At 45.0% G+C, this 19,645-nt stretch overlaps 1 protein-coding gene across 2 annotated transcripts in view; it reads left to right on the top strand.

Moving 5' to 3' along the window:
• LOC141107598 (complement factor B-like) overlaps positions 1-19,645 on the top strand; it is a 190,012-nt gene that overhangs the window by 154,518 nt on the left and 15,849 nt on the right. For both annotated transcript variants that reach the window (XM_073598449.1, XM_073598448.1), the window contains one exon: positions 14,340-14,443. In XM_073598449.1, coding sequence (XP_073454550.1) covers positions 14,340-14,443 — 104 coding nt within the window. The remainder of the gene's footprint in view (positions 1-14,339; positions 14,444-19,645) is intronic.

Raw genomic sequence — 19,645 nt, 5'->3', positions numbered from 1 at the left:
AAGTGCTCATATTTTGATGTAACCTTAAATCGGAGCCAGGGGGACCATGTCTTGTATCTTTCTATGTCATCGGAGGTTTGAGCCAGTATGTCTTCCATGTGACAGACCTCGGAGACTTTCTGAAGCCACTCCTTTACTGATGGAGCCTGAGTGCTCTTCCAACGGAGCGGTATTAAGGCCTTTGCAGCATTCAGAAGGTGCTTTTGTTAAGGATTTTTTGTATCTTTTATACGGGAAGTTGGAAATGTGGAGCAAGCAGCAGGCTGCGTCTAGAGTGATTCTGGTCTCCGTGATCTGTCGTATGGTGTCTTTCACCCCAGTCCAGAAGGCTTCAAGGGTCGGGCACTGCCACCATATGTGTAGGAGAGTACCAGTCTCTCCTCTACATCTCCAGCACCTATCTGATACTTCTGGAAACCAAGCTTTGAGTCTATGTGGTGTGGCATACCAGTGAGTCAAGAGCTTGTATGCCGTCTCCTGTGTTTTGGTACTGATGGAGCATTTATGCGCTAACGTACAAGCCGTCTGCCACTGATTGTCTGTAATGTCTCTCTGCAGGGCTCTGGACCATTCTTTCCTAAATCTGTTCTCAGTTGTTGTTGTTTTAGTGTATTGTAGCCAAGTATATGTAACAGAGGTCGTCTTGACAAAGTCGTCGCCCCTGTGACATGCTGTCTCCAGTTGAGTCATAGGTCTTTGAAAGTAAGGTTGTTTAGTCTTATTGGTGACAAAGCTGCGAATTTGAAAGTATGACCAGCTGGGTAAATGAGGGAGATTGTTATTATCTTTCAGCGCAGTATAGTCTTTAACTAGTCTGTCATTTCTGAGGCAGTCTCCTGCAGTAAGTTGTTTTTGTGGATCTAGAGACTGAAAGGTCCTACCCACCAATCCCGGGGCAAAGTCTGGGTTGTTTTGTAATGGGGTTAGTGGGCTGAGTTGTGATGTTAAGTCAAACTTCTTAATCACCGTCTGGAAGACCTCCATGGTGGTCCCAGTCAGTGGGTGTCTTTTTATAGAATGCTGTTGTCTTCTCCAAGGGATCCATGGGGAAAACCTGAGAGTGCCTCTTCTAATTTGACCCAATCTTTGGACTTCCCGTGGCAGTGCCAATCAATCACTCTGGTGAGGTGAGAGGCTAGATAATAGTTTTGGAAGTGTGGTAATCCCATACCGCCCCATTCCTTGGGCCTAGTTAGGGATGCAAACTTGATTCTTGGTCGTTTGTGACCCCAGAGGAATCGTATGAGAAGAGACTGTAGTCGTTTGAAGAAGGTCTGTGGGATTTTGACAGGTAGTGACCTCAAAAGGTACAATAGTCGGGGGAGGATAGTCATTTTGAGAATGGCTGCTCTTCCAAACCAGGAAAAGTATTTAGAGTTCCAATTCTGTAAATCTGTGGCAATGTTTTGCAGCATAGGTGGGAAGTTTTTTTCATAGATTGTCATCAGTCTCGGGGACAACAAAACCCCCAGATACTTGAGAGTACCTGTTACCCATCGGAATGGGCAATTCCCCTGGGTTCTGGTGAGTGTGTCTGCTGTCAGTGTGATATTCATTGCCTCCAATTTAGAGTAGTTGATTTTGAGGTTAGAAATGTAGCCATAATGTGTGAATTCTTTCATTAGGTTTGGAATTGTGGTATGTGGTTTGGTTAAGAAAAACAGGAGGTCGTCAGCATAAGCTGCTGTCTTGTATACTCTGTTTGCCACTTCAAAACCAGAAATGGATTGGTTTTTGTTAACCTTTCTGATGAATGGCTCCAGTGACAGGATGAACAGTAACGGTGATAGGGGACACCCCTGTCTGGTCCCATTGGAAATCTGTACCTTGTTTGACAGAATGACATTTACTCTTATTTTGGCGGATGGGTTTTGGTACAGGGCTGTGATCCAGGCCATCATATGTGTACCCAAGCCAACATGATGGCATACTGCCAGCATGTACTCCCAGGAGACTCGATCGAAGGCCTTCTCCGCGTCCGTGGACAGGAGAAGACCCTCGAGCCTCGAGTGTGTGCCGCATGCGTCAGGAGTAAGGCCTTGATGATGTTATCTCTGGCCTCTCTACCCGGCAAAAACCCACTTGGTCCAGGCCAATTAGGGAGGGGAGGAGAGGTTTTAGTCTGTTAGCTATTATTTTGGACAGTAGCTTGAGATCTAGGTTTAGTAACGAGATGGGCCTATAGCTTGGGCACTCTGTGGGGTCCTTTCCTGCTTTGTGTATCACCGTTATGTGAGCTGAGAGAAAGTCATGAGGTACCTGCCCGGGTGTAGAAAGGGAGTTCAGGGCCTTGGTCAGGGGTGCAGATAGGATGTTGCTAAAAGTTTTGTAGTAGGCGAATGTGTAGCCGTCCGGACCTGGGCTCTTTCCTGACTTAGGTCCCTTGATTGCCCCCTGAATCTCCATAAGCGTTATCTGGTCTTCTAAGGGGGTCGTCTCAGCGTCCTCCAGCCGTGGTAGACCACTGTCAGTCAGGTAGTCCTGTATGGCCTGTGATCTATCGGTTGGTATTGTAGAGGGTCTGTGTTGTCGTGCTAAATTATAGAGTTTGGAATAATATCGATGAAACTGTGTCACTATGGCTTCTGAGGTTACTTCTAGAGTCCCGTCTTGTGCTCTAATACCCGATATGACATTAGTGGAGTTAGCTTCTCTTAGTGCCCTTGCCAAAAACCTCCTCGTCTTGTCTCCTGACTCATAGTAGACCCGTTTCTTAAAAAATAATGATCTCTTCGTTTTGGCCTCGAACAGTTGTTGTAATGTTTTCCTGGTGTCTAACAGTTCTCTGGCAGTTTGAATCACCAGGGATTGTTTGTGTGAGGCTTCTAGTGTGCGTATTTTGTCGGCCAAGTCACGTATTTGTTTTTCTTGCCTTTTTTTGCATTGGGCACCCATCTTAATTAATTCCCCATGCATTGTGCATTTGTGTGCCTCCCAAATCGGCATCGGGTCCATGTCCGGTGTGTTGTTGGATATGAAGAAGTCAGATATAGCTGCCCGGATGCGAGGGAGTAAGTCAGGGTCTGTCAGCAATGAGGTGTTCAATCTCCATGTGTTTGACTTGGGCGGTGGAGAGTATAAATCCACCCCCAGAGAAATGGGTGCATGGTCTGAAATCGACTGGATGCCTATGTGGGCTTCTTTCACCGTCTGCAAGTCTCTTTGGGAAATGTAGATATGGTCGATGCGTGAGTATCGATCATGGGGAATGGAGTGATATGTGAAATCTCGAGTGTAAGGATGGAGAAATCTAAATGTATCTACCAACTGTTTGATTTTTTTTTAAGTGCTCTATACGTGATGCATGACTTTCCAGTGGAGGAGTCTGCTGTGGGGTTTAGTGGGACATTGAAGTCTCCTCCCATGATCAAGAGCCCCGATGTAAAGCCCTTGAGCTCCTGGATAACCTTCTGGCAGAAGGTAACCTGAGATGAGTTGGGGATGTACACATTTGCCAGTGTCACTGTCCTGTTTCTGTAAGTTCCCTTAATAAAAATGTAGCGAACTTCTGGGTCAGCCAGCCGACAGTGTATATTTTTAGCACTAATCACTGTATTGGTGTCACTGGTTCCCAAAAATGTGACAAAAGTGTCAGTTTGCTGATCGCCACCATTACTAGTAAAAAAATAAAAATTTATACAAATCCCATAAATATATCCCAGAGTTTTTGGACGCTATAACTTTTGCGCAAACCAATCAATAGATGCTCATTGGGATTTTTTTTACAAAAAATGTAGCGGAATACATTTTGGCCTGAATTGATGAAGAAATTCAATTTTTTATATATTTTATTGCAGGTGTTTTATAGCAGAAAGTAAAAAAATAATATAGATTTTTTTTCAAAATTGTTGGTCTTTTTATTTTTATATGGGAATGTGGGAAAATAAGTGCAGCGCTAAACCTGTGTACAATATCCAGAACTTAACCAAAACTTAGTGATAAACAAAAAATGAGTGATAAACAATGTCATGAACAGTGTGAATCGATTAATAATAAAGTGACCTGAAGCCAATGTAGATCAAAGACTACCTGCCCTAAAAATTAGTGCAATATTTAAATGCCAAAAAAGGTCAGTGTCTTGAACAACAAATGGTTGTGATACCATTCAAACATATTTATAGTGCAAAACAAGCAAAATATGATCACAAAATTACCGTAATTATTGGCGTATAACACGCGCCGGCGTATAACACGCACCCCAAGTTTAGGAGGGAATTTTAAGGAAAAAAACTTTTAGGAGGGAAGTTTAAGGAAAAAAAACTTACATTAAAATGCCCATCAATGCAGCCTTATCGTGTCCATCTGCAGCCTTGTCAGTGTCATTGCAGCCTTTTCAGTGTCAGTGCAGCCTTGCCCCAGTGTCCATTGCAGCCTTGTCAGTGCAGCTTTGCCCCAGTGGTCAAGTGCAGCTTTGCCCCAGTGGTCAAGTGCAGCTTTGCCCCAGTGGTCAAGTGCAGCTTTGCCCCAGTGGTCAAGTGCAGCTTTGCCCCAGTGGTCAAGTGCAGCTTTGCCCCAGTGGTCAAGTGCAGCTTTGCCCCTGTGGTCAAGTGCAGCTTTGCCCCTGTGGTCAAGTGCAGCTTTGCCCCAGTGGTCAAGTGCAGCTTTGCCCCAGTGGTCAGTGCAGCCTTGCCCCCAGTGTCCATTACATGCTTGGACAGATCGCCGCCGACATACACATAGCATGTAGTTTTAAATATGGCGCCGCGGAGTTCGGAGGGACACGGCGGAGCTGAACGAGCGCCGCCGAGATACACATAGTCGAGTGTACTCGGCTCTTTTCGGCGCCGCTTACAGTCCCGCCCAGTCCCGCCCTATGATGGACATAACACAGGTCCAGTGGCGGGACTGGGCGTGACTGTGAGCCGCACCGGAAAGAGCTGAGAACACTCGACTATGTGTATCTCGGCTTCGCCCAGTCACTGTGATCTCGGCGGCGCTCGAGTCGCCGCCGAGTCCCTCCAAACTCCGCGGCGCCATATTTAAAACTACACGCTATGTGAATGTCAGCTGCGATCGCGGTGATCGCTCCGATAGATCACAATTAGCGGGGATCGGCGTATAACATGCACCCACGATCTTCCCTTGATTTTAAGGGGAAAAAAGTGCGTGTTATACGCTGATAAATACGGTACTTAGTGAATAAAATGTCACTCAAATGTATTGAAAGTATGATAAAAGTCCATCCAACACCGAATAGCAAGGTGTGCTATTCTGACCTTGAGGACAATTATATTGCCGTGTAGTTCAACCACCAGGGATAAGTGCTTCCACCACCAAGGGCGATGAGTCAAACGAGCATATCACAATATCCCAAATCCTAGATGGCGGTCTTTAATGGAAGAAAGGTTCAGGCACACCTGCTCGGCAGAAGGATGGATGGACTGAACAGTAGACGACCACAATCTCCAAGTGTGGTGTTTATGTAAAAAGTTCTCCAACAATGGATCAGAGTATTCAGGAAAAACAAAAAGAGGGCTTCCACATGGTGTAGATCAAAACTGGCAAGCAAATTTATTGATAAATTATTGATATTGATAAAAAAAATACAGACATCATAGGGGATGTATGCAGATAAAAAATGATCATAAAAATGATACAAAATTCCATGAAAAGTTGGCGCAGTGTGTATGGCTCAGCAGACGACCCGACACGTTTCGTCCTATGGGACTTCTACTGGGGTGAAACGCTGCGTTTATATGTCTTCAAAGTTAACCAAATGAATAGACCGCCCATTACAGTCAATCTCCAAGATGCCAGGAGCGACGACATGCACACACCACGGCATAGCCACAAGCCAATAGCGAGAAGGCTACGTCAGGGTGCCATCATTACGAGGCACCACATGCATGTACTGCCTCGTTCTGGATAGTGAATCACGAGGACGTAGCGGCGAAGACACGTCATTGCGATGTCCAGCATGTACCGCCCGCCACGTGTCGGCCAGCCAATCATAAGGCAAATGGATCAAAGTCATTTGACCAATAGATCACATGACGTGCATTGTCGTCACATCCTGGAGTGATGCACCCAAGCCTCACTGTGGCTGCAATCACCACAACCACATCGAGACCCGGAAGGCAAACAGAGCCCTATTGTGGTGTTAAAGCGGAGTTCCAGGCTTTTTTTTAAATTAAAAGTCAGCAGCTACAAAAAGTTAGCTGCTGACTTTTAATAAACAGACACTTACCTGTTCCACGGTCCAGCGATGCGGCTACATGGAGCCCCACTCCTCTCCCTCTCCTCTCCTCCGCGCATCCATCGGAACTGTGGGCACCCGGCTGTGACAGCTTGCGGCTTCACGGTCGGGCACACACTGTGCATGTGCGAGTCACGCTGCGCTCTCCCAGTGGACAGGCAATCTTCTGGGACCTGTCATGTGTCCCAGAAGATTTCCGAGAGGGAGAGACCGCCAAGGGGAGAGGAGGAGTCCCCTAGGCGGCCCGTGGGTGGAAGGAGGAAGTGGGACAGGAAGTCCCTCTCTAAAGTAGTCACCCACTCCCCCCAAAAAAAATTACATGCCAAATGTGGCATGTAAGGGGGGAAGGAGTGCTTAAAGCGGAAGTTCCACTTTGGGTGGAACAACGCTTTATTAACACATCACTTATTAGGTCAAAGACATAGAAACAGGGGTTGTTCAAAAACTCCCACCATGTCAATGACCCATGAGACACGCCCACATGCAAAAAGCACAAGGACCCAAACGGTGAAAGATAATGCAAACATAATATGCAATACATCTCACCGTTTAACCATATAAACATAATAGCTATAAGAGACCACAATATCATAACCATATAGAGTAAAAAAATTGATTAGTATACAATATAAAATTAAAGTATAAAAGTTAATATACAAATCACCAAAAGATGACAGTTAAACATAAACCATCTCAGTGTATATAATATATATATATATATATATATATATATATATATATATATATATATATATATATATATATATAATTTATTCCTCGAACATAGTAAGGGCAAATGTAAATGAAAACTAAAAATATACACAAATAACACACAATGTATACACAAATAACAATTCTCCTATATAAGACAATGTGAAATATGGAAAAAAGGCAGTCAACAACACAAAGTATTATGCCTTGTTGATAAAGGAATTGATATCCTAATCAATGTTCATTCCGAATGGCAAGTAGGATTTAAGCTGATAAATCCAGAATGTTTCAAGCCGTGATACCCCCCGAACAGAAGGCTTACCCCTCCAATGGAGGACAAACTTATCAATAATCTGGAAAGTAGTACCGAGAGGGTTCTTATCATGGCAATGAAGATAATGTCTAGGTACACTGTGATTAATACGACCCAATATGCTAGCAATATGTTTAACTCTCACAGAGAATGTTCTGATGGTTCGTCCAACGTACTGCTTTTTACAAGGGCAAGTTATTAAATACACAATGTATCTGGTAGCACATGTAGTGAAGTATTTCATCTTGTATGTGTTAGAGGTAGTAGTGGATGTAAAAGATTCAGACTTTCTCCTGCCACATGCATTATGTAAACAAACATTGCATCTGCGGCAGCGATAATACCCTTTGAGGTTATGAAAAAATTAAGATTTTATCACATTTGGGGCAATCTGCCCCTCAAGGGTTGTACCCCCCTATACACCACTCCGGCGCGATCAGGCAATACCGGATCAAGTACCTGATCATTTTTCAACACTTTCCAATGACGATTGAAAATATCTTAGATTTGTTTTTGTTGTATTGAAAATCCGGTGATAAAGGACCACTTAAGTTTTGTATCATGTGTTCATTTAGGTTGTTCATTTGCCAATGTACTCCTATCTATCAAAGACACTCTGTTAATTTCTTCATCTATCCTCAAAGGATAATAACCTTTCTCCACAAATTTAGTTTTAAGTGTTAATGCTTGATAATGGAAATCGTGTAGATTTTCTACAATTTCGCCTAATGCGCAATAGTTGACTACGTGGGACAGATTTTACCCAGGAATCTTGATGACAACTGAAAATAGGAATGTATCCATTACGATCGGTGGGTTTAAAAAAAGGTCCTGGTAACTAGTTGGTGATCAACAATAGATACTTCCAGATCTAAAAAGTGTATAGATGTATAACTAACCTCGTAGCTCAATGTAATACCCCTCTCATTATCATGAAGAATTGCCATAAAGTCTTGCAATGAGTCCTCATCACCCCTCCACAGGAGGAGAGTGTCGTCTATATAACGTGCCCAAAGAGTTCAGGTCTCTTGAGTGAATAGACGACATCCTACTCCCACTGGGCCATAAACAGGTTCGCCAGACTGGGGGCAAACTTGGCCCCCATGGCTACACCCTGTTGTTGCAGGAAAAACTGTTTGTTAAACCAAAAATAATTGTTTAGTAGCATAACTAAGTAATTCCATAATATACCCCCTTTGGACAGGCAGAATGGTGTCACTCCTGGATAGATAATAATCCACTGCGGAGAGCCCAAGCTCAAGTGGTATACATGTGTATATGGCTGCCACGTCCACTGTCACTAACAGAAAATCTTCACTGTAATCAATTTGTTCTAAAAGATTAATAGTAGCCTTAGCATCCTTAAGATAGGAGGGAATGGACTTAACTAGGGGCTGCAAATGAAAACCAATATAACTGCCTACTCTAGATGTGACGGAATCAATTCCACTAGCGATAGGGCGGCAGGGGATGTGCAGCATCCTTGTGGACTTTCAGAAGATAATATAGTACAGGTATATGGGGAACTACGGGTACCAAATAATGGTTTTTCTTTTTTGTCTAAAATTCACAGTTGTACACCCTTGTCACCAAAATTTTCTTAAACTCAGAAGTGGGATCCCTCGGCAGTAGCTTTTATAGGTGTCAGAATCGTTAAGGATTCTAGACATCTCAGCATAATAATCTTTTTTATCCAAAATGACAATACCGCCCTCCTTATCAGTGGGGCGAATAATAAGATCCTTCCGTTCGCATAATTGTTTAAGTCCAACTTGGATATTGGGATCCTCATAAACTCTTTTTTTAGGTAAGGACTGCAAATCCCTCGAAACTAAATCACGAAAGACATTGATAGAGGGAGCAATGGGGCCAGGAGGATTAAACAGGGTAGGGTTGGAAAGACCCGAGTGAACAATGTCACCGGTACTGTTTGATATTGCTGGTCTCGAGGGGTTAATAACAAAGTGTCTTTGATTTAGTTTTCATATATATTTCTGAACATCTATGAAAGTGGAGAATTTGTTGAGACTCTTAGGTGGAACATATTTCAGTCCCTTATCTAAAATAAGCTTTTCAGCATCTGAAAAGTTCACTTGAAAATGCCTTTATCATCTATGTTTTTTTTTTTTTTTCTGGTTACACCGTTCCCCTCTGGAGCCTCGTTTTGTTCCTGCCCTCGCTTGTAGCCAGTAGGGATGAGCCGAACACCACTCCTGGTTCGGTTCGCACCAGAACATCCGAACATGCAAAAAAGTTTGTTTGAACACGCGAACACCGTTAAAGTCTATGGTTCACAAACGTGAAAAATGTAAAGTGCTAATTTTAAAGGCTTGTATGCAAGTTTTTGCCCTAAAAAGTGTTTGGGGACCCGGGATCTGCCCCGGGGGACATGTGTCAATGCAAAAAAAAGTTTTAAAAATGGCCGTTTTTTCGGGAGCAGTGATTTTAAGAATGCTTATGGTGAAACAATAAAAATGAAATATTCCTTTAAAGATCGTGTCTGGGGGGTGTCTATAGTATGCCTGTAAAGTGGCGCAGTTTTCCAGTGTTTAGAAAAGTACCACAGCAAAATGTAATTTCTAAAGAAAAAAAAGTCATTTAAAACTGCTTGCGGCTGTAATGTATTGTCGTGTCCCGGCAATATAGATGAAAATCATTGAGAAAAACGGCATGGCTCCCCCCCCCCAGCCCATTACCAGGCTCTTTGGGTCTGGTATTGATATAAAGGGGAACCATGCATCCAAATTTTTAAAAAAATGGCGTTGGGGGGGGGGGGGGGGCAGGCACTATTTACTCTGAACAGAAGTGTGTATATATACTATACGGCCTGTCCTATAAACTTTACAGAAAATTGGGCCTTAGGTATTGGTGGTGCCAGAACACTGTAACCCCTCACAGTTACTCTTGTTGTGCGCAGGAACAGGCCCTGCTGTTAAATATTATTTCAAAAATTGTAATTACAAGTCCCTGTTAAACAGGGGCAGAAAAATTGGGCCTTAGGCAGTGGTGGTGGTGATGCCACAACACTGCAAGCCCTCACAGTTACTCTTGTTGTGCGCAGGAACGGGCCATGCTGTAAATATTTGATCAAAAATTGTAATTACATGCCCCTGTTAAACAGGGGCAGAAAAATTGGGCCTTATGCAGTGGTAATGGTGCCCTAAACCAAAAATATTGTTGGAAGCTAGCATCATCAAGATTGAGGAGGAATAGGATAGTTACTTAGCATAGGCAGTCTTCAAGGGATCCAACATCCATAAAAAAATCAATCAGTTACATCAGCATCAGGTGTTTGATAGCTACTGCTGATCCAAGACTGATTCATTTTTATAAATGTGAGCCTATCAACGGAATCTGTGAACAGGCGCACTCTATGATCCGTTACAAACCCTCCAGCAGCACTGAATGTGCGTTCAGAAATAACGCTGGATGCAGAACAGGCCAGTAGCTCAATTGCATATTGAGCAAGTTCTGCCCAGTGGTCCATCCTCAAGACCCAGTAACCCAGTGGATGGTCTGTTGGAAAGGTCTCCAAGTCTGCTCTTGCCCCAAGATATTCATGCACCATGTAATGCAGATGCTGGCGATGGTTGCTTGAACCGATCAGACCTTGGTGCTGAGGACTGAAAAATTGTCTAAAGGCCATTGGTCAGCCGGCCACCTTCTCCACCGCTCTTCCTCTGACTGAATGAAGCCTCAGTAACATGTTGTCCAGCACCAGGAAATTGCACCCTCCCAGAGTCTGGAAACGCATTGCACAAACCTTTCTTCATGGCCTCCTGAAGATGTTTCATCCTCTGCTCCCTCTGTGAAGGCAGGATGAGTTCTGCAACCTTACCCTTGTAACATTGAAACTAGAAGGGTTGCCAGCCAGTAATGATCCCTCTCCTTGATACCGCGAATCCTAGGGTCTTTTCGCAGGCTTTGCAGAATCAGGTAGGCCATGCAGCGTAAGTTTGCAGACGCATTCAATTGTGAGTCCTCTGGGTCACTGAGGATGACGTTGTCAGGAACTACCTCCTCCCAACCACGTACAACTCCTTGGGTTTCTGGGGACCAATAACCATCCCTTGAAGACTGCTGCTGAGTGTTATCCTCTACATCCATGCTGACACAATCCTCCTCCTCTTCTTCCTGTGTGTTTGGCGTGCCCACAGGAATGCTATCTGGATAAAGGGGGCCTTGAGAGGTAAGGAAGTCCTCCTCTTTCTCCCGCTGTTCTGCCTCAAGTGCCCTGTCCATGATTCCACGAAGCGTGTGCTCCAACAGGAAGACAAGAGGGACAGTATCACTGATGCTAGCATTGTCGCTGCTCACCATCCTCGTGGCCTCCTCAAATGGTGACAGGACAGTGCGTGCATCCTTGATCAGTAGCCACTGGTGTTGCGAAAAAAAGCCAAGTTCCCCTGACCCTGTCCTGGTGCCATACTCACACAGGTACTCATTGATGGCCCTCTGCTGTGAGTGCAGCTGCTGCATCAATGCCAACGTTGAGTTCCAGCTGGTGGGCATATCACAAATGAGGCGGTTGGTGGGCGGGTTGCATTCCCTTTAAATGTCAGCCAGCCGAGCACTGAACAGTGATTATAAAAAGAGTGTCAAGAGGTCTGTTTACAACAGATTTTTTACATGGCTATAGTAGTTCCTGTATTTACACACAACTCCTGGCTGTCATTTTGACAGCTGTGAATCGCTGGCAGCAAGGCAGAGGTGCAGGATGTGATACTTTGGGGTGTGTGCAGCACCCCCCACAACTAGTTATGTTATTAGTTATTTGTGCAGCGATGTTCTAAAAAGCTATAACTTCCATAACATTTAAAACGTTCTGGATTAGGAAACGTTTATATCATACCTATGTACTCTTAAGATGACCATACATTATACAAACTTTATGTTCAATTTTCTTTAGATTTACCTTCAACTATGTAGTAAGGGCCTGCCTGATTGCATACAAATTGAAAGTGTTTAGGTTTTACCTCATATTAAATGGTTTTGGTAAATCTAAAGGAAAATAGTACAAGAAAATTGTATGGTGTATGGCCAGCCTAATGCCGTGTACACTCGGGTGGACTTTTCGACCGGACTGGTCCAACGGACCGAAACCGGCAGACAATCCGACCATGTGTTGGCTCCATCGGGCCTGCAGCGGACTTTTTCGGTCGGAAATCTGACGGACTTTAGATTTGGAACATGTTTCAAATTTGTCCGACGGACTCGAGTCCGGTCGAAAAATCCACTCGTCTGTATGCTAGTCCGACGGACGAAAACCCATGCTAGGGCAGCTATTGGCTACTGGCTATCAACTTCCTTATTTTAGTCCGGTCGTACGTCATCAGGTACGAATCCGTCGGACTTTGGTGTGATCGTGTGTAGGCAAATCCGTCTGTCGGTAGTCCGTCGAAAGTCCGTCGGAAAGTCCGTCGGTCCAGTCAGTTTGAAAAGTCCGCAGCATAAGTAGCACATTTTTGAAGGTAGCAATTGCTGTTTTTTTCTGTTTGTAGCACCCTGGTCCTGAACAGGGCTGCTAATAAATCTAGTTGTGCCAGGTAGTAACTAGCCTGGCTAATTGGTAGTCTTTGATCCACTGATTTCTGAAGTCTGAGTTTAATTTGTGGTCTCTCTCTTCTGTCAATAGGTGACACTGTTGCCTTTGGCATTAGGATGATGGATTACAGTGAATTCAGGTGATGGATAAATAAGTTGTCTCAGCCTATCAGCAGGAGTTTCTTTTGGCCACTGTGCATGCTGGGATAGGCTATTTATTCGAGGAGGAGTCAGGTGATCGGGGTTCTTCCTGCCCGAGGCTGCGGCCTAGGTGGGGTACGTTAAACAGCTCCTGGTTGCTGGGCCTAAAGCTTGAGGCTTATCTAATAATTCAAGGGGCCGCAAAGGAGGAACAGCAGGGGTTAAGCCCGAAGCCTGGGGTGGAACCACATGTGTTAGAGTCTCAGCCCAAGGGCTGCCCCTGTTTGTTGCCGGAGGTAAAGGAAAAGCAGTTGCTGGAGGGATGACCAGTCCTGTTACCAGAGGCAAGTTTGGAAGGGAGGAAGCTCTGAAGGAGTACCAGAGCAGACGCTTCACTAGCCAGGGACGATGAACTAAGTGTGAAAGCTTCAGTGGAGACTCATCCAGGAATAACCCTGGGTTCACACTGTGCGATGCGGGAACCAGCGTGATTCCAGCGCTGGTTCCCGCATCGCTCCTCTCCCACAGGCAGTTCACACTGCCTTGTGCGAACCGCTGCGGGTGTTATTAACAAAGTTAATGACATTCCCAGTTTAGTTCACAGATCGCAGTGCGAACTGTGAACTCGAACAGGAATCGGATCACATAGGTAAGAACACCTATGCGATCCGATTCTAGAGCAGGGTAAAACAAGTCTTTGCACTATTTTCTGTGCGAATCCAATACGAGTTCAGCCATACAAATGTATGGCTGAACTCGCATTGCTCAGACATCGCATGTGATCTGCACCTGCGGTGCGAATCACATGCGATCTCTCAGATCGCGCTAGTGTGAACCCAGGCTAAAGGAGTATTGCAGGTAGCTGTAAGTAAAGCTTGAAGATAAGTACAGCGGTTAAGGATCTACAGTGGGATACTGTAGGTTAAGCTGGAAGATCTACAGTAGGATACTGAGAGAGAAGTTGTTGCTATAGGAGACAGCAGTTGTTACAGGATACAGATTGCTGCATTCAGCTTAAAGGCCCTTTATCTGTATTGCTGTCTGCCTAGTTCTACTTTTGGTCTACAGAGTTTTGCCTAAATGCTATTGCATTTGCCCAAGGGTGTCCTGTGCTCTAACCCTCTCTCCCACCGTTCCTGTTAAGAGAAATAAAATCTTTTTGTTCATTTTTACAAAAAGTGACTGGCGCCTAATCTTTCCACCTTGCACCAGTGTGCCTAGTAACCTGCACCCTGAGGAGGAATGTCAGATCTCCCTGGCTCTGGGGGTCACCATCAGGCCCCTGGAAGTCGGGGAGACAGCTACTTGTTAATTGTATTTATGAATTACATTTGTACCTCAAAGTTTTGGCTTTAGATGCACTAAAGTGTTATCCTGTTAAAAAACATACAAACAGTTGTATGGACAAATTCTGTCTTTTTTTTCCTCCCACAGAAAACGTACTACTGTCTGGAGATCTGGTGAAAGCGTTATTTATTACAGAGGAAAGAAGAAATACTTTGGAGCAGATGAATGTCCAGATAAAGCAAGGAAACTGGGTAAGGAGGACTGCAATCTGTAATCCTGCTGTCCAGATCAGTGTTTTAGACAGGCTCGCATTTTAGGCTTCTGCCAGTGTTCTCTTGTTGTTCTTTCACAAAAATGTTATTCAGAAAAGAGTGAACAAAAATAAAAATAAAATAATAAAGAAAACCGCATTTTTGCTTTCACATGATTGGATGATGGAAGTCAGCAGAGCTTCTGCTTATTTACTAAGCTCTGGAGCAACTGCACTTTGCAAAGTGCACAGTATATTTGCCTTTAGTAAATCAACCTCTGTTATACATGGTCCTACCTAAACTATCCAAAACTAAACTAAATTGACATCCTTTTTTTTCCCCACAAATAGAGCTTTCTTTTGGTGGTATTTGATCACACCTGCGGTTTTTATTTTTTGCGCTATAAACAAAAATAGAGTGACAATTTAAAAAAAAACGCATTATTTTTAACATTTTGCTATAATAAATATCCCCCAAAAATGTATAAAAAAAACATTTTTTTCCCTCAGTTTAGGCCGATATGTATTCTTCTACATATTTTTGGTAAAAAAAATCACAATAAGCTTGCGCAAAAGTTATAGCGTTTACAAAATAGGGGATAGTTTTATGGCATTTTTATTAATATATTTTTTTTTTATACTAGTAATGGCGGCGATCAGTGATTTTTATCGTGACTGCGACATTATGGAGGACACATCAGACAATTTTGACACATTTTTGGGACCATTGTCATTTATACAGCAATCAGTTCTATACAAATACACTGATTCCTGTGTAAATGACACTGGCAGTGAAGGGGTTAACCACTAGGTGGCAGTGTAGGGGTTAAGTGTGTCCTGGGGGAGTGTTTCTAACTGTGAGAGGGCGTGGCTGTGTGTGACACAGGGAGCAGAGATCAGTGAGACTGTCACTAGGCAGAATGGGGAGATGCTTGTTTACATTAGCATCTCCCTGTTCTTCCTCCCCGTGAGACGATCGCGGGTATTCCCGCAGGGATCGAGTCCGCGGGACCCGTGATCTGATTTACAGTGGTCCCGGCTGGCGCAAATTTAAAGGGACATACCTTTACACCCATTTGCCTGTCCGTGTCATTCTGCTGACGTACATCGGCATGCGCCGGTCGGGAAGTGGTTAAGCAAGCTGAAGTTAGAAGCTGATTGGCTACCATGCACAGCTGCACCAGATTTTGCACTCTCCAGTTTTAGTAAATCAACCCAATATACCCTGCATACTCATAGGTAGAGCCAAAGAAGATTGTACCATGTGTGTACATGTACTGTGAGTTTTACTCTTTACAGTTGGCATCTCATGATAGCACCACTGGATTATTAGGTCTAGAGAGAGGAGGCACAGCCCTTCTTCACACAATGCAATGACCTATCACCATACTTGAGCATTATTGTCTGAGCGCATGCAAACACTAACTTTCAGGACTAACAAAGTTTGGGCCTGTGTCAATGACTATGGACTTATGTCATTGGTATCAGTTTTATATCCGTTTAAGACGCATCTGAGATCAACCAGGATTCAGTAACAGGTGCATTTGACTTCCTTCTGATCTGTTTCAGGCGGGTTTTGCGTTTTCATATACTTGTATGGGAATGCAAAATCTGTTTGAGGCTAGGTTCACACTTGAGCCATGTTTTGCACAAACACAGCAGCCCAGTCAATTAAATGGGCTGTTGTGCCTCCAGAAAATGCAGGGAAAAGGTCCAGCAGGAAACCTGCAAGTGCAATGTGGTTCCCAGTGCAGGGAAACCACACAGCGTTTTTCAGTGCATGGGATGCCATTAGGATTAATGTTACCCCCATGCATTTCCTGAGTGATAATGTGTTTTTCTGTGTGGGTGGTTGCGGAAACAGGTGTGGATCTATAGCGGCAACCACCCGCACAAGTGTGAAACTGGCTTAATTGAACAAAAAGCCCATTGACACAGGCCCTTAGGTACCTTCCATCTAGCAATCTTGGCTAGCTAACTAGTACATTTTTCCTAGTTATAGATGTATTTAGAAATTTTCTTAACCTTGTCATGGCTGCACTATAGAAAGATGGCTACAGCATGGCTTAAAAAAAATAAAAGTGAAATATTTCTTTAAATGTTGTACCTGGGGGGGTCAATAGTATGCCTGTAAAGTGGCGCCTGTGGCCTCTGCTTAGAACAGTCCCTGCACAATTTTTACACAACATTTCTAAAGGAATAAAAGTCAGGCTTTAATGTAATGTCGGGTCCCAGCAAAATGGATGAAAATCAGTAAGACAAAAGGCAAGGGTACCCCCCCAGCCCATTACCAGGCCCTCCTTTGGGTCTTGTACGGATATTAAGGGGAATCCCACACCCAAATTAAAAAAAAGAAAAGGCGTTGGGCCCCCAGGCCCTATATACTCTGAACAGCAGTATACAGGCGGTGAAAACAAGACAGGGACTGTAGGTTTGTTCTTATGTAGAATCTGTTGGTAATTTGGAACAGGTACATTTTTTAAGTGTAGCTCCAGCCAAAAAATCTATTTTAAAGCTTTTTGGAAAACATAGGGAAGGATTATCACCCCTGTAACATTTGTTTTGCTGTCTGTGCCCCTGTTCAGAAGATTTCACCTCACTTTTTGTCCCAATGACAATTGGATTTTGAAAATTTGGGGTTGTTAAGGGAAACAAGGATTGGTGATAAATCAGTGGAGGAGACACTTTTTTCCCATATTAACTCTTACAGGAGAGAATTTCCCTTCCTAGGAGTAGATTTCCTCTCGCTTCCTGTTGTCTCCCTCTGTTTGTAAGTAGGAGTCGTTTGTAAGTCGGATTTTTGAAAATAGGGGACTGCCTGTATATACTATACCGCCTGCCCTATACACAGGTGTTGGTGGTACCAGATCACTGTAAGCACTCAGTTACTCTTGGTGGGCGCTGGAACGGACCCTGCTGTGAAATATTATATGAAGAATTGTAATTACATGCCCCTGTTAGACAGGGGTAGAAAAATTGGGCCTTAGGCGGTGGTGGTGGTGCCACAACACTGCAACCCCTCACAGATACTCTTGTTTAGCACAGGAACGAGCCCTGCTGCAAAATATTACACCAAAAATTGTAATTACACGCCCCTGTTAAACAGGGGCAGAAAAATTGGGCCTTAGCCACTGGTGGTGGTGCCCAGAACCAGAAATGTTCTTAGAAGCTATCAACATGAACATTGAGGAGGAATAGGATAGTCACTCAGCATAACAGGATAGTCACTCAGCATATGCAGTCTTTAAGGGATCTCACATTCATAAAAAAATGATTCGGTTACATCAGCATCAGGTGCTTGGTAGCTGGTGATCCAAGACCGATTCATTTTTATGAAGGTGAGCCGATCAACCGAATCGGTGGACAGGCGCACTCTGTTACAAAGCCTCTGAATGTGCGTTCCGAAAGAACGCTGGATGCAGGACAGGCCAGTAGCTCAATTGCATACTGTGCAAGCTCTGGCCAGTGATCCATCCTCAAGACCCAGTAACCCAGTGGATTTTCGGTTGGAAAGGTCTCCAAGTCTGATCTTGCCCCTAGGTATTCCTGCACCATGTACAACAGATGCTGGCGATGGTTGCTGAAACCGATCAGACCTTGGGGCTGCGGACTTAAAAATTGTCTGAACGCATCGGTCAGACGGCCACCTTCTCCGCTCCTTCTATGACTGACCGAAGCCTCAGCAACACGTTGTCCAGGAGGACCAGGAAATTGTAACCTCCCAGGCTCTGGAAATGCATTGCACAAACCTTTCTGCAAGGCCTCTCAAATATGTTTCATCTTCTGCTCCCTCTGCGATGGCTGGATAAGTTCCGCCACCTTACCCTTGTAACGTGGATCAAGAAGGGTTGCCAGCCAGTACTGATCCCTCTCCTTGATACCACGAATCCGAGGGTCCTTTCGCAGGCTTTGCAGGATGAGGGAGGCCATGCTGCGTAGGTTTGCTGAGGCATTCGGTCCAGAGTCCTCTGGGTCACTAAGTACGACCTGATCCGCAGCCACCTCCTGCCAGCCACGTACAAGTCCATGGGTTTCTGGGGCCTGAAAACGATCCCTTGAAGACTGCTGCTGATGCTGAGTGGCAGGCTCCACCTCCATGCTGACACAATCCTCCTCCTCTTCCTGTGTGATAGGCGGGCCTGCGGGAATACTGTCTGGATAAAGGGGGGCCTTGAGAGGTAAGGAAGTCCTCCTCTTCCTCCCTCTGTTCTGCCTCAAGTGTCCTGTCCATTATTCCACGCAGCGTGTGCTCCAACAGGTAGACAAGAGGGACAGTATCACTGATGCATGCACTGTCACTGCTCACCATCCTCGTGGCCTCCTCAAATGGTAACAGGACCGTGCATGCATCCTTGATCATGAGCCACTGGCGTGGTGAAAAAAAGCCAAGCTCCCCTGACCCTGTCCTGGTGCCAAACTCGCACAGGTATTCATTGATGGCCCTCTGCTGCATGTGCATCCACTACAGCATTGCCAACGTTGAGTTCCAACTGGTGGGCAAGTCACAGATGAGGTGGTTCTTGGGCAGATTGCATTCCTTTTGGAGGTCAGCCAGCCGAGCACTGGCATTATATGACCGGCGGAAATGCCCACAGACTTTCCTGGCCTGCCTCAGGAGATCCTGTAAGCCTGGGTACCTGCACAAGAACCGCTGCACCACCAAACGGGGAACATGGGTGAAGTGTCCCTGTTGGAGGGCGGAGAGGAGGTTGCTGCCATTGTTGCCAACCACCATTCCTGGCTGAAGCTGGCGTGGCGTCAACCACCTCTGAGCCTGCCACTGCAGAGCTGCCAGAATCTCTGCCCCAGTGTGGCTCCTGTCCCCTAAGCAGACCAAATCAAGCACCGCATGGCATCTTTTTGCCTGAGTGCTTGCGTAGCCCCTAGAATGCCTATGGAGCACCGCTGGTTCCGAGGACAAATCTTCACAGGAAGAGGCCATAGAGGAAGAAGAAGAGGAGGGGGTGGAGGAGAGAGGTGTGGCAGAATCACCACTACCAGCATTTTGGAGGCGTAATGATGGAACAAGCTCCAACAATACTGCACCCTGTCCTGCATCCTTCCCAGCTGCCAGCAGGGTTACCCAGTGCACTGTGAAAGAAAGGTAACATCCCTGTCCATGCCTGCTGGACCATGAGTCAGTGGGAATATGCACCTTACCACTGACCGCCCAGTCCAACGAGGCCAAGACATTGCCTTCCAC

This window comes from Aquarana catesbeiana, linkage group LG09, assembly GCF_042186555.1.
Source record: "Aquarana catesbeiana isolate 2022-GZ linkage group LG09, ASM4218655v1, whole genome shotgun sequence".
In the NCBI taxonomy this organism is placed as follows: Eukaryota; Metazoa; Chordata; class Amphibia; order Anura; family Ranidae; genus Aquarana; species Aquarana catesbeiana.
The sequence above is the reverse complement of the archived record's forward strand: the minus strand, read 5'-3'. Positions and strand labels throughout refer to the sequence as shown.